This window comes from Ranitomeya imitator, chromosome 4 (assembly GCF_032444005.1).
Source record: "Ranitomeya imitator isolate aRanImi1 chromosome 4, aRanImi1.pri, whole genome shotgun sequence".
Classification (NCBI taxonomy): domain Eukaryota; kingdom Metazoa; phylum Chordata; class Amphibia; order Anura; family Dendrobatidae; genus Ranitomeya; species Ranitomeya imitator.
In genome coordinates this window covers 580,174,355-580,200,642 of record NC_091285.1, presented here as the reverse complement: position 1 = coordinate 580,200,642, position 26,288 = coordinate 580,174,355, and the positions used below count along the sequence as shown (strand labels likewise).

The 26,288-nt window shown below is 41.3% G+C and overlaps 1 protein-coding gene across 1 annotated transcript in view; it reads right to left on the bottom strand.

Annotated features, from left to right (window-relative positions):
- Nucleotides 1-223: 223 nt before the first annotated feature.
- Nucleotides 224-26,288, bottom strand: part of MAP2K5 (mitogen-activated protein kinase kinase 5) — a 192,327-nt gene continuing 166,262 nt past the window's right edge. Inside the window, exons 18-22 of the mRNA XM_069766412.1 lie at nucleotides 15,354-15,380; nucleotides 14,927-14,959; nucleotides 12,079-12,140; nucleotides 11,896-11,941; nucleotides 224-762 (exon numbers count right to left, since the gene is read on the bottom strand). Coding sequence (XP_069622513.1) covers nucleotides 658-762; nucleotides 11,896-11,941; nucleotides 12,079-12,140; nucleotides 14,927-14,959; nucleotides 15,354-15,380 — 273 coding nt within the window. The 3' untranslated portion in view covers nucleotides 224-657. The remainder of the gene's footprint in view (nucleotides 763-11,895; nucleotides 11,942-12,078; nucleotides 12,141-14,926; nucleotides 14,960-15,353; nucleotides 15,381-26,288) is intronic.

Genomic DNA, 26,288 nt, shown 5'->3' with positions numbered 1-26,288 from the left:
ACATGAAGCTACCAATGGGTGACCAATCCTACTAAGAAAAAGTGCAAAAACATAGAAAGTTTATTAGACTGAAAAATGAGTGTGAGACATACATGTTATACTATATATATATATAATAGAGGGATGCTTGGTGGTATAAGTGACTGCAATAGGATTACCACTTGTCACCTACAACACACCACTGTCATACATTCAAGAAAAGAAGGGACTCCTGAGACCTGTATAAATATGGCACTTTATGTAGCAAGTCCTGGAAGACGCTGTAATGCACTGGTGATCCCGAGGAGTGAAATTTTGTCTGCACAGAACAAGTCCCAATCATCCTAATAGTGCGACTAGTGCTCTTTGTAACGGCAGATACGTCCTCTTACCCACTCTGCGGTTGGCCTAGGCCGGCTTACAGTGCACTATATATTGCAGAAGCTGGCTACAATGACTAACACTGTTGGACGCCAAGTCTCCTGTCTGATGCATTCTTCCTCAGATACTCCACACATTTGGGATAAGTTACCAGTGGGCCACATTGGAGACACCATGTATTCCGCGTTACGGGTCTTTCAGAAGTCATATGGCTCATGCTTACAGTGCAATTAACACTAGCTTGACTGAGCTAGTCCATGAATATAGTCTGACTTGCTTCTTCCTTGGGTTGTCTTCTCACTCCTGGCTGTTCTGTGCCCGTCTCTCTTCTAACGCCCTGCAGACCCACATGGACACCACCTCCGTGTTCCCATCATCAAACTGAACGATGAACGGATGACCCTGTCAGAGAGAGATAAGACCATTATATCCTGAATCTCCACGCTGCATTACTCCCGACAGCTGCATTCCTCAGCACCCATTGCTCTAGCCATGAATTTTAATATGTGAGCATTATCACAGGACCGCTTGTCACTCATGTATATAAATGTTCTTTCCAACCATAATATTCCAGTGCCTTTGTTCATTCAATATCCAGGGACTTCTACTGGAAATGATCTTACATGTTTGTAATTCCTTTGTGGAACGAAAAAAAACTTCTCATTCTATGCAATGAAAAGGCTTCTTTATCTAAAAATCGGACACGTCTCATCCTATAAACAAAGCCAATGGACTTAATGATGGGCGTGAAAAAATACAGCAAACTATTGATAAGGTTAAGGGCTCGTGCTCACGAACGTATAAATCGGACAAGTGATATCGGATATTAATCGAACAGCACACTGACCAATGTTATGTATTTGATGGGGCTGTGCAGATGGCTGATTTTTTTCACTGCCAAAATCTGTCTGTGAAAAAAAAATAAAAAATCGCATCACGCGATTTTTGCGGATACATTACACTTCTGTAACATAGGAAACTGTAAATGGTCCAAGAAGTGATTAACAGCTGCTGAGTACAAAAACGGATTGTATACAGCACGGATTGTGAGTGAGAAAAGAATCTCCCACTATGCTGGACTGAAAATTGGACCGATTTTGTTATACTGTTGTGTAACCCTAGCCTAATAATAAGTAATGTCCTAAGCTCTTTCCCCACAACGTACAGCCATACACAGAGGATTAGGTAAGATGTGTTAAATTTAAAAGGTAAATCATATACAATCATGGCCAAAAGTGATGGCACCATTGAAATTGTTCCAGAAAATGAAGAATTTCTCCCACAAATTTATTGCAATTACATATTTCGTTATGCACACTTATTGTGTATTGGAACAATACAAAAATTTTTTGAAAAAGGTTAAATTGGACATAGTTTCACACAAAACCCTAAAAATAGGCAGGACAATATTGTTGCACAGCAATTGGAATAAATAACTGCAACCATTCACTTACTATAACCATCAACAAGCTTCTTACACCTCTCAACTGGAATTTTGGGCCACTTTTCTTTTGCAAACTGCTCCAAGTCTCCCATATTTGAAGGAGTCTTCTACCAGTAATTTTAAAATCTCTCCACAGGTGTCAATGGGATTTAGATCTGGACTAATTGCTGGCCACAACTATCCCAGTGCCTTGTTTCCATCTATTTCTGGGTGCTTCTTGAAGCATGTCTGGGGTCATTATCCTGTTGGAAAACCCCTGACCTAAGGGTATGTGCCCACGCTGCATCCTGGTGTGCGGATTTTTCTGCACTGATTTTGATAAATCCGCAGGGCAAAATCACTGCATTTTTCCTGCAGATTTATCGCTGATTTTCTGCGGATTTTCCGTGGTTTTTGTGCGGATTCTACTGCGGATTTACACCTGTGTTTTTTTAATATGGAGCAGGTGTTAAACCGCTGCGGATTCCGCACAAGGAATTTACATGCTGCGGAAAAAAATGCCGCGTTTCCGCGCGTTTTTTTGCGCAGCATGTGCACAGCGGTTTTTGTTTTCCATAGGTTAACATGGTACTGTACACCGCATGGAAAACTGCTGCGGATCCGCAGCGTCAAAAACGCTGTGGATCCGCATTAAAAACCGCAACGTGTGCACATAGCCTTAGACACAAACCCAGCTTTCTGACACTAGGCACTACATTGTGACTCAAAATCTTATGATTATCTTCAGATTCCATGATGACTTACACACAGTCAAGGCACCCAGTACCAGAAACAGCAAAACAACCCCAAAACAACCTTCACCATATTTGACTGTAGATAATGTGTTCTTTTATTTGTAGGCCTCATTCCGTTTTTCGTAAACAGTAGAACTATATGCTTTACCAAAAGCTCTAACTTGGTCTCATCTGTCCACCAGACTATTTCCCAGAAGGATTTTGACTTGAGTACATTTTGGCAAACTGCAGTCTAGCTTTTTTAGTTCTCTGTGTCAGCAGCGGGGTCCTCCTTTAAGTGTCGAGGGATAGTTCACGCTGACACTGATGCACCCCGAGTCTGCAGGACAGCTTGAATTTCTTTGGAACTTCATTGGGGCTGCTAATCCGGACTATCCCGAGTTGCAACCTTTCATCAATTTCTCTCTGCCGTCCACATCTGGGGAGATTAGCTACAGTTCCATGGGTTTTCAACTCCTTATGTTGCGCACCGTGGAAAAAGGACCATCAAGATCTCTAGAGAGAGAGAGTACTTGCAATCCTGAGATTGTTGATATTGTTCAATAATTTTGATTCTCAAGTCCTCAGACAGTTCTCTTCTCCTCTTTCTATCTGTTCTCTATGCTTAGTGTGGCACACACCAACACACAATGCAAAGATTTCAGTCAACTGCTCTCCTTTTTATCTGGTTTCAGGTATGATTTTGATATTGCCCCACCTGTTACTTGCCAAAGGTGAGTTTGAGTGAGCATCACATGCTTGAAACAAAGCTGTTTAACTACAATATTGCCTGGCCCATTTTTGGAGTTGTGCGTAGATTATGTCCAACTTGCCTTTATTTTTCTGTTTTTTTTGTGTTGTTCCAATACACACAAAAGGAAAAACATGTGTATAACAAAATGTGTGTAATTGCAATAATTTTCTCGGAGAAATACTTAATTTTCTGGAACAATTTCAAGGGTGTCAACATTTTAGGTGTTGACTATATATTTTATCATTAAGAAACAAAAATTAAATAAATTTTACTTATATATTTTTTTTTTTTACACTCCTGAGAGACATTGAACTTTAAAAGAGGTTGTCTAGGCATAATACAACTATGCAAAGGGAATGGGGTATGTTTAAAATAAACTCAGCCATACTCACCTCTCTCGTCTGGATCTAGTGGAGACAGGAAATGGTGATATCACCGTTCCATCAGTTGGCGGACTACTGAAGCCTTGGAGTGGCTTCCGCGTTCAGGCGGCTTGAATAGCAAGTCATTGTATGTATTATGGCAACACGCTACTCAATGTTACCTTTCTGATACAGTGAGACACAAGCCGTAGAGGTCCAGCAGCAGGTCTAACTGTGACATCACCTCTTCTTGTCTCTGCGCAGAGCACAGAGCGCGGCCAAAAAATTCAGTGCACCTGCCCATCGACTTGCTTTCCATCCATATCCACATTCCTTTGGCTCCTGCTAAGTCACAGCAGTCAATAAAAGGAAGAGTGTGAGATACAAGCAAGTGGGAAGGAGAACTGAGCGGCTCGGCCATGCCAAGGGGGCACACAGTGCATGTTCTTGGTTTCAGAAGTCATTTTTTGTGGACATGCTCCTTTTAAATGATTCCAGGACTCTTATAGATCATAAAAATAGTAACAGTTTTCTCTATATAAAAGGATATATATATATATGTATATATATATATATATATATATACACACATATACATAATGGACAACGTAGAATCAAAAAGTGGTGCAGTTACTATTTGCTAATGGCAAGGAAATCCTTGCTTTGGATAAATTAACCCCTTGAATTATTTTGCTCAGTGTAATTACTAGTGTCAGGAGAGCAATAGATATAGAAGATATTATACAGCAAACAGCCATTCCTATGTGAAATTAACATACATAGTAACATAGTTAGTAAGGCTGAAAAAATACATTTGTCCATCCAGTTCAGCCTATATTCCATCATAATAAATCCCGAGATCTACGTCCTTCTACAGAACCTAATAATTGTATGATACAATATTGTTCTGCTCCAGGAAGACATCCAGGCCTCTCTTGAACCCCTCGACTGAGTTCGCCATCACCACCTCCTCAGGCAAGCAATTCCAGATTCTCACTGCCCTAACAGTAAAGAATCCTCTTCTATGTTGGTGGAAAAACCTTCTCTCCTCCAGACGCAAAGAATGCCCCCTTGTGCCCGTCACCTTCCTTGGTATAAACAGATCCTCAGCGAGATATTTGTATTGTCCCTTTATATACTTATACATGGTTATTAGATCGCCCCTCAGTCGTCTTTTTTCTAGACTAAATAATCCTAATTTCGCTAATCTATCTGGGTATTGTAGTTCTCCCATCCCCTTTATTAATTTTGTTGCCCTCCTTTGTACTCGCTCTAGTTCTATTATATCCTTCCTGAGCACCGATGCCCAAAACTGGACACAGTACTCCATGTGCGGTCTAACTAGGGATTTGTACAGAGGCAGTATAATACTCTCATCATGTGTATCCAGACCTCTTTTAATGCACCCCATGATCCTGTTTGCCTTGGCAGCTGCTGCCTGGCACTGGCTGCTCCAGGTAAGTTTATCATTAACTAGGATCCCCAAGTCCTTCTCCCTGTCAGATTTACCCAGTGGTTTCCCGTTCAGTGTGTAATGGTGATATTGATTCCTTCTTCCCATGTGTATAACCTTACATTTATCATTGTTAAACCTCATCTGCCACCTTTCAGCCCAAGTTTCCAACTTATCCAGATCCATCTGTAGCAGAATACTATCTTCTCTTGTATTAACTGCTTTACATAGTTTTGTATCATCTGCAAATATCGATATTTTACTGTGTAAACCTTCTACCAGATCATTAATGAATATGTTGAAGAGAACAGGTCCCAATACCGACCCCTGCGGTACCCCACTGGTCACAGCGACCCAGTTAGAGACTATACCATTTATAACCACGCTCTGCTTTCTATCACTAAGCCAGTTACTAACCCATTTACACACATTTTCCCCCAGACCAAGCATTCTCATTTTGTGTACCAACCTCTTGTGCGGCACGGTATCAAACGCTTTGGAAAAATCGAGATATACCACGTCCAATGACTCACCGTGGTCCAGCCTATAGCTTACCTCTTCATAAAAACTGATTAGATTGGTTTGACAGCTTCCCGCTGTATATTTTATATTGCGCATGGTTATCTACATGTTGAGTAGAAATAATTTGGTTTTTATTTACCCCTGGACTGACCTAGTCCTGTCAGGAGGCCTCGGAGCCTGTGTGACGTCTTGGCACGGATCAGTAGCTGCTTCTCATCTCTGGCAAGTGATACAGTTCTAGGGTCAGCAAGTGGCATTTGTGAACCTCTTCGTGAAATGCTGCGTGCATTAATCATCCTGCCGCCCGCTCAGCCAGGCCCACCTGACTGCTACAATCAGGCACCATACTGCCCCTGGGACTCCCTGCACAATCTTAATTGTTTCTAGGCCTTGATGGTCTTTTAATCCAAGATTAATTTATGCATTTTTAAATAACTCTCCTTATGATTAATAAGCTTGAAAATTAAAAGGAGTTGGAAGCAATTATCATAAGCGGTTGGTCATAACCTCATTAAGGGGAGGAGGAGTGGTTACTTAAAATACATGGAGCAATTTTCCATAATTCTCCAGATTGAGACAATACTTTAACTGAAAGGTCAGAAAATCCTTTGGCGACATGATGACAGGGTTATGTGATGGGCTGCCAGGCACTGTTCTCAGACTCATGCTGATCATTGATGCATTACCGGGGCAGCGGCAGAACAGTCCCTGTCATACCGCTAACCGCATCGCTATAATGCAATGTAAAGGGTTTAATTACAGGAGGTATATCCGTTACTGCTCTGTTACCATGGCACTCCTCTGCGGTAGGTTGTGATGGCTCATTAAATGTGCTAAATTTATTGTGCCGACAGTGGGTGAAAGTTTCAGCGCTACTTATCATTAAAAAACATTGTCCAGTATTGTCCATTAATTTTTCTGCGATCGTCAGGATGACCCTCAGTGCTGGCTATGGAAATGGTATTTATGACAACTGACAACTGCTCACATCCTTCTTAAGCGTGCTCAGACAACACGTCCGTCTAGTCCATATGTAGCTGGAAAAAAAACTTAAAGGATGGCGCTCTAAGCGCTTTGATTTGTGTTAGGACTCGTTCACACCACAGTATAAATCGGTTGCGGTGATTTCACTCCGAAATCAGATGGGTGCGGGAAAAAACAAACAAAAAAATCGGATGCCAGACGGAGCCACAGTACAGCATCCAAGTTTTAGGAATACATTACAATTGTGTAACATAGAAAACTGTAAATAATAGCGGCTGAGTAAAAAAATGTATTGTACACGGACAGCAAATGGACAAGTGAGAAAAAAAATGACCTCACTGAATGTTTTTTCATACGCTCGTGTGACCCTAGCCTTAGGGTACCGTCACACAGTGGCATTTTGATCGCTACGACGGCACGATTTGTGACGTTCCAGCGATATATCCGTGACGTTCCAGCGATCTCGCAGTGTCTGACACGCTCCTGCGATCAGGGACCCCGCTGAGAATCGTACGTCGTAGCAGATCGTTTGAAACTTTCTTTCGTCGTCTAGTGTCCCGCTGTGGCAGCATGATCGCATGGTGTAACAAAGGTGTGCACGATATTGTATACGATGTGCGCATAGTAACCAACGGCTTCTACATCGCACATACATCATGAAATTATCGCTCTAGCGTCGTACATTGCAAAGTGTGACAGCAGTCTACGACGCTGGAGCGATATTGTTACGATGCTGGAGCGTCACGGATCGTGCCGTCGTAGCGATCAAAATGCCACTGTGTGACGGTACCCTTAGACCTATACTGACTCTGCAAATGCAAAAAAAAGATTTTCTAACAGATTTCAAAAGACGTCTTCAAAAGTTTTCTTTAGTGATTAGAGACCTGGTCAGGGAAGGAGAGATAAACCATAGTCCAGCTGCCATATAGGATTATTACTGAATCTTCTAGGACAGCGGTGTTGGCTCCAGGATGTGAGCTTCCCTGATGTTTGACACTATTAAAGCAGGAGATATCAAAGTACTGCCCTGCTATATCGCTATATCAGTACAGAACTACAGGTCTCAGCAAGCTTTGGTCCAAGGGTGTGAACATTATTATACCGGGGGGGGGGGTTGAGGGGTTAGTGTCTTGGCTTGCTGCACCCAATAGTGTTACACTGGGGGAAGCATTACAGTGAAAGAAATAATTATTTGATCCCTTGCTGATTTTGTAAGTTTGCCCACTGACAAAGACATGAACAGTCTATAGTTTTAAGGGTAAGTTAATTTTAACGAGATAGAATATCAAAAATAAAATTCAGAAAATCACATTGTATAAATTATATAAGTTAACCGGTATTTGCATTTTGCAATGAGAAATAAGTATTTGATCCCCTACCAACCATTAAGAGTTTTGGCTACAGACCAGTTAGATGCTCCTAATCAACTCGTTACCTGCATTAAAGAAAGCGGTCTTACATAGTTACTCCTGTCCACAGACTCAATCAGTCAGACTCTAACCTCTACAACATGGCAAGACCAAAGAGGTTTCTAAGGATGTCAGGGACAAGGTCATAGACCTGCACAAAGCTGGAATGGGCTACAAAACCATAAGTAAGATGCTGGGTGAGAAGGAGACAACTGTTGGTGAATAGTAAGAAAATGGAAGAAATACAAAATGACTGTCAATCGACATCGATCTGGGGCACCGTGCAAAATCCCACCTCGTGGGGTATCCTTGATCATGAGGAAGGTGAGAGATTAGCCTAAAACTTAACAGGGAAACTTGTTAATGATCTCAAGGCAGCTGGGACCACAGTCACCAAGAAAACCATTAGTAACACATTACACCGTAAAGGTTTAAAATCCTGCAGTGTCCGCAATGTCCCCCTGCTCAAAAAGGCACATGTTCAGGCCTGTCTGAAGTTTGCCAATGAACAACTGGATGATTCTGTGAGTGTTTAGGAGAAGGGGCTGTGGTCAGATGAGACAAAAATTGAGGTCTTTGGCATTAACTGAACTCGCCGTGTTTGGAGGAAAAGAAATGCTGACTATGACCCAAAGAACACCGTCCCCACTATCAAGCAACATTATGTTTTGGGGATGTTTCTCTGCTACGGGCACAGGACTACTTTACTGCATCAATGGGAGAATGGATGGAGCCATGTACCGTAAAATCCTGAGTGACAACCTCCTTCCCTCTGCCAGGACATTAAAAATGGGTCGTGGCTGGGTCGTCCAGCAAGACAATGACCCAAAACATACAGCTAAGGCAACAAAAAATTGGCTCAAAAAGAAGCACATTAAGGTCATGGAGTGTCTTAGCCAGTCTCCAGACCTTAATCCCATAGAAAACTTATGGAGGAAGTTGAAGCTCCGAGTTGCCAAGCAACAGTCTCAAAATCTTAATGATTTAGAGATGATCTGCAAAGAGGAGTGAAACAATCTTCCTCCTAACATGTGCGCAAACCTCATCATCAACTACAAAAAATGTCTGACTGCTGTGCTTGCCAACAAGGGTTTTGCCACGAAGTATTAAGTCTTGTTTGGAAGGGGGATCAAATACTTATTTCTCACTGCAAAACACAAACAAATTTATATAATTTATACAATGTGATTTTCTGGGTTTTATTTTTGATATTCTATCTCTCAATGTTAAAATTAACCTACCCTTAATATCATAGACTGTTCACGTCTTTCTCAGTGGGCAAACTTACAAAATCAGCAAAGAATTAAATAATTATTACCTTCACTGTATACTTAGGGCTCACTCAGACATCAGTAATTTTTCTTACATCAGAGTTTAATTAGCACTTTTCATCACAGTTTCATCAAAATTTGGTCAGCTTCTAACATCATCTCATTCTAAGATGTAAAAAAAAAATGGAGGATTCTCAAGCTTCACTTATCGAACAGTCCTTGAATAACAGACAGCCTACGGAGGGCTTCCACATGCTGTTCAATTTTTTTTACACGGGTCCATAGACTTGTACGATTGCTATCCATGTAGAACACAAGAAACATTTGGATAAATGGGAGGACTATGGGGGGAACCAAAGGATTATAACATACTAATGTAATCGGGTAGACTTCTAATATAACTTTTGGTAATGAATTGCTCCAAATAGGAAGTGGGACCACAAGAATAAAATCTCAATCTCCGTAAACACCGTACTGGACTTTAGAGCGTCCATGATGGAAACAGTCTAAGAACGCTCGTACAGGGCAGTCTGACTATGAGCAGTAAAATGTCCGGTATAATAACCCATCGCTCTCCGTAGTGTTATGTCATACTACCAGGATAAACCTCCCGAGTGGCCGCTTCTGATCTATAACCACTTCCCTCCCTTTCCATCACATAGTAATAATATCAATACACAATTCATCACTTTAGAGCGCAGACAAATGTTTTCCTAGACTCCTTGTGAAATAACTGAATTAGGCCCCTGGAGGCCTCGGTGTTAAGCGGCATAGAGAAGTTCAATACAAGAATTTGCAATTACCACCCTTCCCTTCTCAATCACGCTAGTTCTTATAGTGAATCCTCGGCAGGTCTCACAGAAACATGCAGACAGACCTTTGGTCACAGTGGAGCCTGCCTGTCACAGATTGAAGGTGCTAAAAGGGTCTTTATCATCTTTTCTCTTCAGCAATATACCACCATATTGAGAGGAGGAGGTAGGGTAAGAGGGTGCAGCTCTGGGTTATATGGGTTACGCAAACAAAATAAGGACAGAATATCTTTCTTTATATGATCTGATTCCCAAAATAACATAGCTAGGCACCTGTTCTTCTTCCTCTATATTGCGTGGTCCCCCTATTCTTCCTTAGAAACTTAAAGAAAATGACAACTGGGTGTTACTAGAAGACACAAAAGAGCATAGTAAAACCAAAACACTCAGTTTGAAAAAATCACAGTAATCCGCAAGTGCTAGTAAAAAGATGTAAAAAACAGTGTAGTTGGGACTGCTCTATGTGGGTATGCCTTGACGTTTGGTGGAGCAGCTTAGTATACATTTTTTGCAAAAAACCAAATACCCTGTTTTTTACATCTTTTTTTTACTAGCACTTGCGGATTACTGTGATTTTTTTCAAACTGAGTGTTTTGGTTTTACTATGCTCTTTTGTGTCTTCTAGTAACACCCAGATGTCATTTTATTTAAGTTTCTAAGGAAGAATAGGGGGACCACGCAATATAGAGGAAGAAGAACAGGTGCCTAGCCATGTTATTTTGGGAATTTGAGTATGTACTAAAACAGAACTTTTTTACATTATTCTTGAACTGTTAAAGGAGTCATCTTGGTTGAGAAGATGCTGGATTGCCAAAGGTGACAACGGCAAGAGCAGCCCATTATAGTGCAAGGGTGGTTGTCATGCTGCTTCTTACAGATGGATTCATACATAAATACGGTATGTATTTTTATTAAAAAATAATGTAACAAAATGATCCCTCTCTATTTCTGTTCCATCAGTCTAGTGTCACAGTAATTCTGGTTTATAATTATGTCCAAAAAGGAGGATAATGAACAGAACCATTATATCTTGCAGAATATATGAAGCAATGTGGCATGTGTGGTTACATCTATGGAGGGCCTCTTCTTCACACAAACTGGGAGAGTCCGGAACAGGAACCGGCCCATATCAACCTCTCTCTGTATCTGTTCTACAATATCTCTAATACTGTCACTACTATGTAGGAAATGTTACATTAATCCCTGGTAATGATTTATTGGATAACAAATCTGGTTAACTTGCCATATATATGTAATGTATCTGATCCTTTATATTTCCTCAAATAACTTTATTTGCTTTAAAAAAAAAAAAAAACCATGTCGAACCCAAAAATCTGGTCTGATAATCAGCAAATAATAACCCTGATTCACCATTACCTTTGTGTTTGTTTTTTTGTCTAGCTTTGCACCTTTTTTTGCACCCAATTCATTATTCTATTTGCCCTTTTTTTTTTTAGTCTATTTTATATGTGCTCGCCTGTTTGTTTTCTGTTCCTGCTTTGTCGGCAGAGTTAAGCAATTCCAGATGATTCCGCCTGATTCAATTGCAACTTTTTTTTTAAAGTTCCAAAAATTGCGCAACTCCTCTCCAGTTTCCCTCAACCAGTGTTTGCGAGTAAGCCAGCATTTTGGTGTAAAATTTGACATCAAAAAGTCACTAAAAGAGTTCAAGACAGAAAACAGACCATTTTGACCTGGCCTAATTTAAAACGGATTCACATGGGTGGGGTGAGTATTTTGGGGAACGTCCACACAAATGTCTCATCACCCAAAGCCAACTGGCTCGCTAGGTCCCTAGCCACAACTCTTACCATTAACTCTTCTGGAGCAGGCCTCTCTTTTGGTAGTTTTCGCATACTATAAAACAGAAAACACGTTGGCGGTTAGGCTAGTTTTTACAAACCTCACTGGCCGGGAAAGGACCGTACACTGCATACTTATTCATATGGATTATGTCTACAGATGAAGATGAAAAGCATATAAGTAATACTTACCACTGAGTAATGAAATGTATAAACGACTCAGAAAATTCCCCCACCGGAAGAATTGGAGAATCCTAAAATACCATACAATACTTCTCATTAAAGAGCTCACGTAAACTGTCCGAAAAACTACAGTATTCTACAACATAAAACTAGTCAGAGACTTCTTTGCTATCACTGGGAACCTACAACTAATCCATATTGATACAGCAATGTATTATTGGAAAAACACAACCCTATGTGGAAGTTTGGAATAACTTTTTGCAAAAGGGAAAAAAAAAAAAGAAAAGATTTAGAAAAGCTGGTGTCAAAAAAGTTAAAGCAGTCGCCTCTGGGAAATGAGAGCTGGAATGTAATTTATTTTTGTGATGGGCAAATGCTCTACTTTCTCTTTGCACCATTATGGAAATGACCCAATGTGATTTACAGTTATGGGTGCCATTACATAATAATAATAATAATGTTATTTTTCAGTTGAGAATGAGACCCCAATTCATCAAGACAGGCAATGTTCACTGCAGTCATGGTGAGAGGGTACCATAGAGTGAGACGCACCCAATTAATTAGGAAATGGTTACCGCTTAACGAATCCCAACACTTCGCCACAAATCTTTATCCAGTCGGGGATTAGAGTAAGATTTCTGGTAAGGTACGCCACAGCTCATCATTAGAAGAGCTTGGCGTCACACTTCCGGTCAGTACATTTTGGCAGAGCTGGGTGAAACTGGGGTGAAAGTGACAACATTTGCCAATTTTTCCTAGAAACTTCTTTCAGCAAAACTTTTGGTGTAATTGCTTTGATGAATTGGGACGGAGTTTCAATACCAGACACAGTTGATGGACATAGGTGACTTTGTGTGTCAAAAAAGTACCCCCTTACTCCTAATCTCATGCAGAGAGGGATGGGACGATATTGTCAACTGCCAGAGGGAGAAGGAGACTGAATCTGTTCATGTACCTAACCCCCCCCCAACTGCACAGATTCAGCATTAACACTACAGGGGGACAAAAGGATGTCTCTAGCTTATTTTTATGCTACAAGCACTGCAAATTATTTTATAACAGCTGATAAAGGGTATTTGTTACTAGGTTTTTGCTGCCATTTTTATTTTTTTTATAAAATGACTTTTTTCTGCTGCAAATATACCATGTCTCTGACTGCTGAGCTCTGTATATCCCCCACACCACTGACTGGCAGCTTTCCGTGCACACAGCGCATAGGCAGAAAGCTACCAATCAGTAGTGAGGGAGGGACTATACAGAGCTCATGAATAAGGAGGACTACACGGCAGCAGGTTTACCACTCCTCCATATTCTAGTGTACTAGTAATAATCTCCTGCTCATAAAACCGTGATTACATCAATATATATTTGCACCAAGCAGACCAGTAATGATCGCTGGAATCTGTCTCTGCCTTATTCTGCTCTCAGATTAGGTAGCAAAAACCTGGTGACGGATTCCCTTTTAATTGAGCTTTTTTAGTGTATGCCAAGATACATACAACAGTCGGAATTATTATCCCCTGGCAAGTAGAACTTGTTTGTTGGAAATATCATGTATGTGTATTATAGTACATGTCTTTTCTCTTGCATTAAATGTTACATGCATGTAATATCTACAAATGTAATAATGTAATTATCACTTTGCTGATATACATCCAAAAATAAATCATGATTTCTGAACATGTCATTAACATTACAGATGTTTTGTTCCTTACCTTTCATTTTTATGTGAAATTGTGGTTATTTTGTAAAAAAAAAAAAAAAAAATGAAAAAAAAAATCCTAAGGGTCTATTGACACCGAATTTATACGTGAAGCATGTAAAACTCTACACAGATCCCAGAAACGTACCCCAAACACTGCCCTTGTTACAGGCACGTGCCTACATGCTGGAGGTGACCATACACTCTTTTGTGAAAACCGCACAGTACCAAGCATATGCCAATCACCAGGCCGGTATCACACTGCCATCTGATTGCTAACCATATAGATAATTACTGTGGCCCAATTATCAGTGAAACAAGTGCTGTAATTACAAGAGGGACAATTAGTGGGAGCCCTGATTAAGGGTTTCGATTCCCATATTAACAGAACATGGTTCATCCAGCACAGTCAGGAAACAATACAACCCACAATCTGCTCCTGCACAAATTAAATGCAGAGCAGACCAGATTTGTGGGCCAATTCCAGTCCACAATAGCATAACATATGGGCTAGGAAATCTGAGCAATATTTAGTAGACAGGGGCTAATATGGCCAGCACATTGTGCGGGATGCAAATATAACTCAGATATGCTAATCTTCATCTACCCCATTTACATTGTTTAGAGAGCAACGAGGATTTGTGTAACCAACTGGTCCTAGAGCGGTGAGACGAGATGGCCGGCATCAACCACCGAGCTGGACGCCCATCTACAGCATAAAAACGTGGCTACGCAGGACGACAAAATATACAATCTGATGCCTTTATCTACATAAATATACAAATCTATGCACTAGCACACGGATACCGCTCCTAATCTTTATATGCATCCTCCATTATGTCCCATTCAATTACGCTACCTCCACATGGAGATCTTCTCTTTAGATTTCCAGCAGGCAGAGATGAGCCCCGATTAATATTCTCCAGCCCTGTCCATGGGGCCTGGTACAACAGATAGGATCAGTCTGCAGGGGGCTCTCAAAGAGCTAGGAGTGGGGGGAGAGCATAGGCCAAGCCATGTTAAACAGCTCCAAGCCTTGCCAATGAACTCTCTCAGAGGGTGTCGTCCATTGTGCTTCATTAGGAAACAAAATATAAGCTTTCCACTCCATTAGGAATGACTTTAGGAGCGAAAGCACATAAGTCTGAGACTCACCTCATCAACAATGCATTGCAATATCTGGAACGGCTGCGGAGAGAGAGACAAGTATTAACCTATATGCAATATCTCTACAGTAGAGTCATAAGAGACACACACAAAAAAACACCATTAATGCAATAAAAATAGCAAGATTAATCAACGGCAGAGAGCTCTTAGAAAAACATTGATGCTTGAGCATCGCTATTATTTCTAATGGTACCTAATCTAATACAGGCAGTTAAATGTTTGCTTTTTCTTCAAAATGCAATTTGCAAAGTTTAAAACAAGGCAGTGGAGCATGCAGAAAGAATCAGCCATCAGAAAAAAAAAAAAAAAAAAAAAGAGAGAAAAGTGAATTTTTTTTTTATATCTCCCCCCTTTTCAGATTTCCCTACCGCCATCACCCTCACCCCTCCCTTCCGCCTGGACTCGTAATACTCACCATTAAAGAGCCATGATTTTTCTGAATCTGGGAGGTAAAGAGATGAAAAATATTACATAAAAATATAATAAATAAGAACGTGCACAAAAGAGAGAAAGAATAGAAATGCGAGAGCAGAGGGGAAAAAGGCAATATGTAATTAGCATGTCATAATCAAAACATCTCACTAGGACACATTATGATCACTGGGAGAAAATGATTGTCTTGCTGGTGGCAATTTGTGGGCATGTGTTAACACAATTTACATAATGAAAATACACAAGTGTTAATAGCTCTTCTCTCATTTATGGGTGAAAGTCGGCAGAATGCTAATTTACCGCAAACACTTTTTAGTATCCTCCAGGTTATATTAGAAGAGGGAGGGAAAAAAGAAAAAAAAACAAAAAAAACATAATCCATTTCAGAGGCAGAGCCGTTTCCGCTCCGTGTATAAATAATGTTTTATGCGGCTCCATCGTGAGCGCAGAGCTTAATGTGGCAATCATCGCTAATGTGAGGAAACTCGCTCTTTTTAAATTAAAAAACGATTTATTTAAAATTGAAATTAAATCATCGTCAGAAATTAGAATTTCTGGCTGCCTGCCAGGGCTGGCCTGGCGTGTCACCCCTGCCTAATTTCTGGCTGGGAGACACAAACTTTAATTATATCTCTGTAATGGGACAGGGAGCCGGTGTGTAGCGAAGGGCCGGCGCTGCCAGAGAGGACCGCTCTGTGCACCAAACAGGTCTGAGGTCCGGTAACGAAGGGTCCAGGGCGTGAGGAGGAGTTTCAGAAGTATAAAATATGTTGGAAAGGGGGTCGCCACAAGTAACAGATAAAATCGAGTTTCATATTCTAATACGAAGACCTATGGCTAAGCTGAGCCTAGGTATTTCAGTAGTGTGGGGCACAGCCAAACCGGTTTACCATATATTCACACAGTTCTGCAATGCTGTAATTTGCCGTACCTTTTATAAGGTAAAAAATCAAATGGCCATATAAGTCAGACTGCGATGCTCGAACTGGCCGAGCGTGACTGCTGCATAGGAATATATAGAGAAAGTGCGATTTTGGGAGCGCTCAGGAGGGACAGAACAATGTAGTGCAGGGGTGTCAAACTGCATTCCTCGAGGGCTGCAGGCTGCAAACAGGTCATGTTTTCAGGATTTCCTTGTTCTGCACAGGTGATAACAATCACCAACTCATTATTTGTGTAGGTGATTAAATTATCACCTGTGCAGTACAAGGAAATCCTGAAAACATGACCTGTTTGCAGCCCTCGAGGAATGCAGTTTGACACCCCTGATGTAGTGGATAGTAGATTAGCTTCACAATAGAGGTGGGAGATGGCACCAGGAGAGAATGCGCTCAGGGAATGAGCAGGTTTTATTATTATGCTTTTACTTAAATAGCGCCATCTTATTCCACAGCAGTTTACAGACATTATCATCGCTGTACCCGATGGGGCTCACATTCTAAATTCCCCATTAGTCTGTCTTTGTTGTGTGGGAGGAAACCGGAGAACTCGGGGTAAACTCGCACAAACATGGGGAGAACATATAAACTCCTTGCAGATATTGTCCTTGATGGGATTTGAACCCAGGACCCCAGCACTTCAAGGCTGCAGTGCTAACCACTGAGCCACCATGCTACATGTAGGACGGGGCAAGGTGGCGGTGCGCTGCCCAGTGAAAGTACAATATTCAGAGAAAAAAAGTTACCTTTATTTAAGCCCACAATAACAGATAACCAACTGGTTTTTAGCTACGGACAGGAGCCTTTGTCAGGTGATTTTGAAAATCATCTGACGAAGGCTCCTGCCTGGAGGTGAAAACCAGCTTGTGATATTATGATTTGTGGACTTCACTAAAGGTAAGATTATTCACTTTAGGGCTTGCTCACACGAGCGTGTACATCAGACGAGTGCAAATCGGATTTTACTCAGACCAATGTTACACTGTGGGGCACTGCAGATCTGCGATTTGTTCCTCATGCCAAATTGTGTTTTAATTTAATTAGAAAAATAATTAGTCCAGCATTTTATGTAACTAACCATAATTTTGTCCAAGGATCCATCCAATTACAGCACGCTCTGCTGAAAATCTTGTCTATATGATTAGCCTAAATGTCCCCTGAAGACTTTGAAGAGATCAGGATCAAGTTTGGACTAATCCTTCTGTTCTCCCAGAGATAAGTGGTGGCAGAGGCAAAGGGGTAGGTTTAATAGGAAAGTCCGTAGATTAATCATAGAAACCTTTCTATAGCCAATTTTGAAAGGAATACTCTGGGATTTCTTTCTTTCTGGAAGTTCTCCCTTCTGCAGTAAGATGTAGGTGTATGTCTATAGGAGCTTTGGTGTAAGCCAACTGGAAAGACTTCTCCTAAGAAGTTGTGATCATCCAAGCCCATTGATCTCCAAAGTCAAAAAAGAGTGACATTGCACATCAGATAATGAATTGGGCCCATTTACATTAAGGTTACTTTCACACTAGCGTCGTACGACGCACGTTGCAATGCGTCCTTTCGGAGAAAAAGCGCATCCTGCAAAGTTGTCTGCAGGATGCGTTTTTTCCCTATAGACTAACATTAGCGACGCATTGCCACATGTCGCAACTGTCGTGTTGTGGCAGACCGTCGGAACAAAAAAAGTTGCTTGCAACGTTTTTTTGTGCGTCGTGTCCGCCATTTCCGACCGTGCATGTGCGGACGGAACTCCGCCCCCTCCTCCCCGCAACTCATAATGGGGCAGCGGATGCATTGTAAAACTGCATCCGCTGCCCCCGTTGTGCTGCGTTGTCACAGGATGCGCCGGTACGTTGGCCCGACGCACTGCGACGGGCCGACACTAGTGTGAAAGTAGCCTAAGACTGGTGTTTTGCCAGCCAATCTTAATGATGTGACAACTAGAATAAGATGTGCTTAATTCATTAAGAGACACGTGCTACTAAATGGAATAGACATCTTAGAACCGGTGTGCACTCTCCAGAAATGTTACCCCAGTCCAAGACTGGAGAACATTTCTAGCAAAATTTAAGTCAGATGGCCATATAAAACGGACAAGATCAGAATGCAACGCTCAGACTGACTGGCGGATATCCGAACCGAGTGCGACAGCTGCATAGAAATACATGAAGCGGTCACGCTCAGGTCAGGAGAGCCGCCGACCAGTCTGTGCACTGCGTTTCGATCTCAGTCCGATTCATACAGCTGTCTGACTGCACCCTTAAGATGCTGTACGCTTTGGTAAAATAGATGGGAAAGCTTTACCAGACTCTGTTCTGACCAAGTTCTGCATATTTTGGTAAAAAAAGGGCAAAAGTCATAACATTTTTGTGTAACTTTGAGCTGCCAAAAAATTGTTGCGACAGTCCTAGGTATTTTGCACCAGAATTCACCAACGTGAATAGGGCCCATCATGATTATACGCTACCCATCAAAAAACTACATAGGTTACAACGTGCATTTCTTTTGGCTGGATGTTCCTCCAGATGTAGGCATATCTCTACTCCCACTTCCATGGCACAGTCTCTTTTCCTCTTGTGGTCTTTCTTCTTCCCTCTGAGCGCTCTTATCTGTCTCTTCTATCTTGTTCATCAGATAATCTTCCATTCTCCCCCCCTGACACAATTCACGCCAGCATTTTATTCAAATAATTCTTAAAAACAGCTTAAAAAGCCGTTTGGAATAACAGAGAGCATCTCCATCAATCAGTGCGGGGGAGGGCGAGGATTTCCACTGGTAAGTGTATAAACAGCAGATCAGCTCTTCAGAAGCAGTCATAAAAAACTCCATTAACTTCTGACAAAGAATGCAAATTAATCACAACATGGGGCAGGGTTGGAATTAGTGTGTGTTCTGATCACAGGCTATGCCTAGAGATACCTCCCCAAAACCCCCGCCTCGCCTCGATGAAAGCGTACCCTTGAGGAACCCTGGAGAAGGTTTTTTTAAGAAAACCCATATAAAACCCATGTTAGGCCTGTGGGATCAATTCACAATCCTGCAATGAAAGACCAGTCATGTTTTCCCAGAAAGAACTTTAACAATCTTCAAAGCAAATGGACCAAACATTATGGGTACATTAAGAGGGAAAAAAATGACCTTCATACAAATCCTCGGTGAGACCACATGTGACATTTATGTGGACTTCATCAACTAACCTAAAAAATTAGAAGGCGGAAATGGCACCTAGAAGTAGGCTAGCCATGTGGAGCAACGCTTCATGGGGTTAGCGGAGGATACGAAGAACATTCATTAGGGCTCGCCCAAAATTAAATGATACCGTAACAGGGTTGTAAGTACAGTGGGTGGAGGGCTCGCAGTCGAACCAGAGTCCAGGAGGGCTCAAAAGGTCACCTCAGGCCATATGAGAAGAACAGTTCCATTATGGCCCTGTTGGAGATCTTGCATTGGGGCCCACATGCTGAAAGGTATGCCCCTGTAATATGGTACAATTACTAACATTTCCATAACACTATCTGAATGGAGGCAGCGATAATAACAATGGATGGATAGCAACCAATCACAGCACAGCTTTCATTTTGGCTGAGCTTTTTAACAAAATGAAAGTGGAACTATGACTGGTTGCTATGGGCAACAAAGGGAGGTTTTCTTTAAGACAGTGTTGATAAAGGAGGCTTGCAGTATACGACATACATGCCAGTGTTATGTTCCATCCTTACCAACATCGGCAATGTAAAATTCGGAATATTTAGAACCTGCTCCCAGTGGGATTCCAGAAACACCCCTAAAATACACACTCCCATACTCAATACATACAGTTTGCTTAAAGGGGCTGTCCAGCTTTAGTTAAAGTTTTTCACTTAAATGCATGTATTTGGGGTGAAAAAAGCTTTCTGTAATTGGGTTTCATTAAAATTATTGCACTCTTTGTCTTTTACATGCTCTTTGTTTCCCTGGGCATTCAACTTTGAAGTGTTCTTTGTTAATAAATCATAGTAGCTTGGTAAAAACAGATTAAGGAGTCACAAACTCTCCTGTCAGACCACTAGAAGGAGCTCACCCATGGATCCTCAGTCAACTCCTCCTACCTGTAGAAGAGCACAAGGCAAACTGCAAACAATATTTTTTACCTCCAAATACAAGCTTTAAGTAAAAAAAAAGGTCCCCAAAGACAAATAACCCTTTTAAGCACCCTACTGTAGCCTCTAATTTCATAGGAAGGAATACTTTTTTTTTTCTTAATTTCTGTACAAGTATGTCAGAACTCCATAAAAATGTTGCATGCTTTATAGCCATGTACAAGAGGCTGATTGACATCTCTTCCAGTCCACGCAAACCTTGGGAATAAACAGGTATAAAGAAAAGAAGGCCGTCTTTAGATCTACCGCATATCTATGCCTGGTGCCAAACTCTATGGAGGCCCCTAGGTAGATGGAATCTTGGGGCCCTATTATTCTATGATGATGTGGTGAGAACTCGCGGATGCTAGTGATGAGCGAGCGTGCTCCGAAGGCGTTATATGAGCATGCTCTGGTGCTAATTGAGTGTCTTCGGCATGCTCGATAATATGTCCGAGACCCTGCGGCTACATCCGAATTCGCGAATATACCCGACCACAGCTGAAACATAATCTCACTGCCGCTTGCAGTAAGGTTCACATTGGTGCTTCATCGTTCCTCCAATGTCAGCTGGCCGGGTCGGCACCTGATTGTGAATTTATTTCAATATCAAATCAATACTATTTTTCATTTATTGCATGAAGCCCCAAAAGACACGTGGCACATAGGCTGGTGCCTGCTATGCCTAATCTGGCACTGCTTGCTCCTTGTTTCTATGCATTTTCCTCTCTAAAAATCAATGGACGAGACCAATAGTGGGCAGTTGGACCATGTATAGGCAAGGCCTATAAGTGAGAATTAGCAACAACTGTGTTTTCTTTTTTCTTGCATTTGAGGTCCCCACTGAATGATGCTGCCTTCTTGTGAAGGATGGGGTCAACATGTACCCCACGAACCTCACATTAATGGTATAGTAAATTGCAGCATTAATCTGGAAATATTAGGTTTGAGCATTTGTGTTTGATTTTAAAATGCCCTTTAATACTGATGTCGCTAGAGGGTACCATGCCATGTGCCATATTTATTATGAGCTGTAGACACATTTGATGTGATCTTCAACAGTTTAGAACAGTGATTAGGAACAAGAGACCTTTGTAATATATGCCAAATTTAACAAACAAATTATTGGTGTAGATGTACGCCAGTCAAGGTTTGGAGAAAGGAAAATAAATTGTTTCTTTGCGCCATTTTTGAGCACCTTTAAATTATACCGAGTACTTTTGATTGCAGTAAAACTTTGACTTGATGCCACTTTTTTTTTGCCTCCTGTCCTCTCATGGCTGTAAGGTCTCATCAATGAATAATTCCAGTAGATACGTTACTGCCGCAGTCTGAGAATAGTGGTTCCCAATGCCTGAATAACCTTACAATCAGTGTGTGCAAACCGAGCGACGCGCAATAAATACACTTTACGGGAGGCTTGTAGATGCATCCAATTTGTTATTTGTACTCTGCCACTGAGGGCGCCTGGCACACTCGGGCATCGGCAACCTGATCTTGCCGCTCTGGCCTGAGGACGCGCAGCAGAATCTCATTCCGCCTGCAGGTGAAAGCTCTGTTACTCCATATGGAGTCAGGAAAATTAACAGCGCAGAGAAGACTGAGGCAACAGCAGGGGGCAGGTGGAAAGAGGAGGGGGCGCCATTCTTTTTTGAAAAGGGGATAGGAAAAAAAAATGAAAAAGAAAAATGAAATTTGGAGATGAAAGGATGGAAGTAATGAATTAATGGGGTGTGAAAACACAGGCAGCGCGGCTGTAACAGACAATATCCACTCACATATCTGATCAGCGAATCTCTGGGGCATTCTCATTTCATTTACTGGACGATTTCTACAACTGGAGCCAAAATGCGACTTATTCCGAGAAAAACACTTCCCCGATGTTCTTTAAATAACAATAGGCTCCTTATATTTGACCTGCATTCTCAGGGCTTAAATATTCACATAATACATCTGTACTATGAAACTATAGGACTATACGGAGCGGACTTGGGAGCACCGCTCTTTACAGCGCAGTCAGGTGCATTTACAATCGCAGAGAGGAGAAATGAATCTATGAACTTAACTAAATGAGAATAAACTGAGAGTTACCACCTTTTTACATAAAAAAACTGAGACAAGTGCTATTTTGGTCATTTTGTAGACAGAACTTGCCCAGTGTCATAAATGGATTTGTGAAAGAAAAAAAAAACAGAGTCCACTGATGGCATTCTAGTGCTGGCCATTTTTCAGTGACGGTTTGCTAAGAGAAGTATGAGAAACTTCCGTCAGTTTTTTTTATTCCAGAGAAGAAAAACGGAGGATGCTAAAAATGGATCAGAATAGGTCTCACGGATTGAATAAATAAGATGTGTGAATGGATTAATGAAACTCTATGGGACCGTGTGCTTCCAAAAAAAAAAAACGGATGGCACAAGGGTGTGTACAACGCCTTAGGTTGCAGTCACACATCAGTTGTACACAGAATGTCAATGATCCATTCACACATCAGTTTTAAAAAACAAGTTCCTGTAAAGAAAAATCAAAGGCATAATTCTTAGTTCAGTTTTTCAGCCATGATTCATGGTTTTAATCCACAGCCAACAGTAAATGGATTGAAGACAGGTGAGAAGAAAATCTAAAGCAAGATGGATGACACACGAGGACAAAAAATGGTCTGTTTTACAAAGCTTTAAAAATGGAATCTGATGCGTGACTGTAGTCCAACACTGATGGTCAAATGTGACCCACTGTAATCACATCCACATAGAAACCTTTAGGCTATGTGCACACGTTGCGGATTTTGCTGCGGATCTACAGCAGATTGGCCGCTGTGGATTCGCAGCAGTTTTCCATGGAGTTTACAGTACCATGCAAACCTATGGAAAACAAAATCCGCAGTGTCCATGCTGCAGAAAAAAAGCGCGGAAACACTGCGTTGTTTATTCCGCAGCATGTCAATTCTTTGTGCGGATTCCGCAGCGGTTTACACCTGCTCCATAATAGGAATCCGCAGGTGTAAAACCGAAGGTGAAATCTGCACAAAAACCGTGGTAAATCCGCACACCATTCCGCAAAGTGTGCACATAGCCTTATAAGATTTGCTGGTTTTGGCCTATTTAAGCGATTTTTAGTTCCCGAGAAATCCCTATAAGGCTACGTTTCCACGATGAGCTTTTAGTGAGCTTTTGCAGATTTTCTTCACCTATTAAGTAAATTGGGTTATTTGCGTTCTTTTCATTGCGTTTTTATGACGTTTTTGATCCTGTGTTTGTCTCTTGTTGATGTGACACGTTTTAAATAAAGCTGCTTTGTTTTTGATACTTCCAGGTGTTTGGCTCTGACAAGACTTTATTGATGAAGTCATGTGTGGATTACACGCGCTTTTGATGCATTTCTGCTGCACAAACGCATTAAACACACATGTGCGTTTTTTACCTGTGGATTTTCCGTATCTAATGCAAGTCTATGGGGAAAGTCTGCACAGAAAAATCTGCATACCAGCAAGAGAAATTCACGTTACGCATTTGTCACGTGCACCACAGATCGGTTTACGCAGAGTAAGAAAAAAAATAAAGTGGGCAGGAGATTTCGATAAATCCCATCCACTTTGCTGGAACTGTAAGACGCTATATTTTTGACTCCGTGAACATAGGTAGTGTCAAAAACTCACCAAAAACCTCATGTGGGCACACAGCTTAAAATGTATGTGCAGAGGACATGTTTTTTCTGACGGATTTTGCTTGAAATCCACTTGAAAAAGCTCAGCAAAAAATTAGCGGTAACACACAGCAATGTAAAAACAACATTGCTGTGCACATGATGTGGTTTTTTTTAACGTCTTTTGGCAGCTGCCCACTAAATATTAGTTTAAAATTATAGGGGACAAAAAAAAAAAAAAAAAAGACGCAGGCAGAAGGACCATCTCAAAAACAATGGCAAAACCGCCAAAGAAGCTGCTTCAGGAAAAAGCCCAAAAGCTTTTCTTAGGAAAACCTCAGCAGTTGTGCCGGAGTCTCAAAGACGTTGTGTTCCCATGACTTCATAGGACAAAAACAAAGGACAGGTTTCAGAATATGTATATCAATTCTCAAATTGGATTCAAGAATATCTTCGGGTACGTTCACATGCTGCGTTTCTTCAGTGTGTTTTTTTTCTTTCTGTGCGTAAAAAAAATGCTGCGTTTTACAGTTTCAGCTAAATAACGGAGATTTATTTTAACCATTAAAGCGGTTTTTTTTTTCAAACCTGCAGCATCTTAATTAAAAAAACGCAAATTCGCGTACAGTATGAAGCATTTTTCCTGAAAAAGATGCATTTTAGTGCAGAAAAACACTGCAAAAACTCAAATGTGTGAATATACTCTTACTTTATTTTGTACTTATAAGACCATTTTGTGGGAAATCAGGAAGAAATAAGAACTTGTGCAGCAATGTCAGTGTACTATGAAGTGAACACATCTCCTCCGTACCCCCCAAAATTAAAGGAACCCTGATAGTGGACTTTCGAAAGATTTTTGTCTGATAAACTAGGACCAATGGGAAGGGCTTTCAAATCTGGACTGTGGGTGCATGTAGAAAGAAGAAAATCTGAGTGGGGGAAGAATGGATTAAATATGAGGACCACACGAATGAGAACATAGACTGGATGTGGGAACAATAGACAGGTGAAGTTCCTTAGATTGCTGGACATATGGGCACTGGGTTAATTTACGATCATACTATACACAAACATTCAGTGAACTGCTATAAAAGGGTTGAGAGAGGGTATAAAAAGGATATTATAGTAAAACACTAAAAGAAGAAATCAGGGAAAAGGTCAGCTCTATGGATAAGAGATTGAGTCACCAAATTCTGGAAATTGCACTATAACAGGCGCATAGACTTAATAAAAAATATGCATATATTCTATCACAATGCTTACGGTCCCGAACACTTACACATCAAGATGTTATTCTAATAATCTTCCAGGGCGAGATCCCTCAATTAGCATTATAATAGTCTGTTAATAGCTGCCTGAAGAGCTCCGCCAGTCCCCTCCTATAAATAACCAAGCAGAGCCCGAGGCATGGACCAGACACCGTGTCTTCACTCGCCAACAGCATGTGATTTTCCCAGGGTGTGGGATCGTCAGCCAAGTGTCCAGCCTTTCCTATGAAGGCCAGTGTCAGGAGACCGCCAGATGCAAGTTCACAGACCCCCAGTAACTCACTCCATATCACACATTATCAAATACATTGCAAAGTAAATGTATGAATGTACTAAGTTGTATCTAGCAAGATCAAGATCGGTCAAGATCAATGTCTTGAGCTTGAACAAACCAGTGGTGCTGAATTTGAAGGAATTATGGATTAGGAAGTGTCAAATTAGGATTTATCTCACCCTCTATATACCATGCACCACTGCATTGTAATGAAGGAGTTTCCTTACAGAATAATAAGCAAAGCAGGTGAGTGCTGGGCTACCGACTACCTGGACTGCATGTACTTCTACTGCAATGAGTGATTGTATTTTCCAGACACACATGCACTACTGCTTAGGGTATGTGCCCACGCTGCGGATTTTCCTGTGGATTTTCCCGCAGCGGATTTGGAAAATCCGCAGTGCAAACCCACTGCGTTTTTCACTGCGGATTTTCTTGTGGTTTGTTCTGCGGATTCTTCTGCGGGTTTTCACCAGCACTTTCCTATTGGTGCTGGTTGAAACCCGCTGCGGAATCTGCACAAACAATGGACATGCTGTGGAAAATAATCCGCGGCGTTTCCGCGCGTTTTTTTGCGCAGCATGTGCACAGCGGTTGTTTTTTCCTATAGGTTTACATTGTACTGTAAACTTTGAGAAAACTGCTGCGGATCCGCAATGGCCAAATCCGCTGCAGATCTGCAGCAAAATCTGC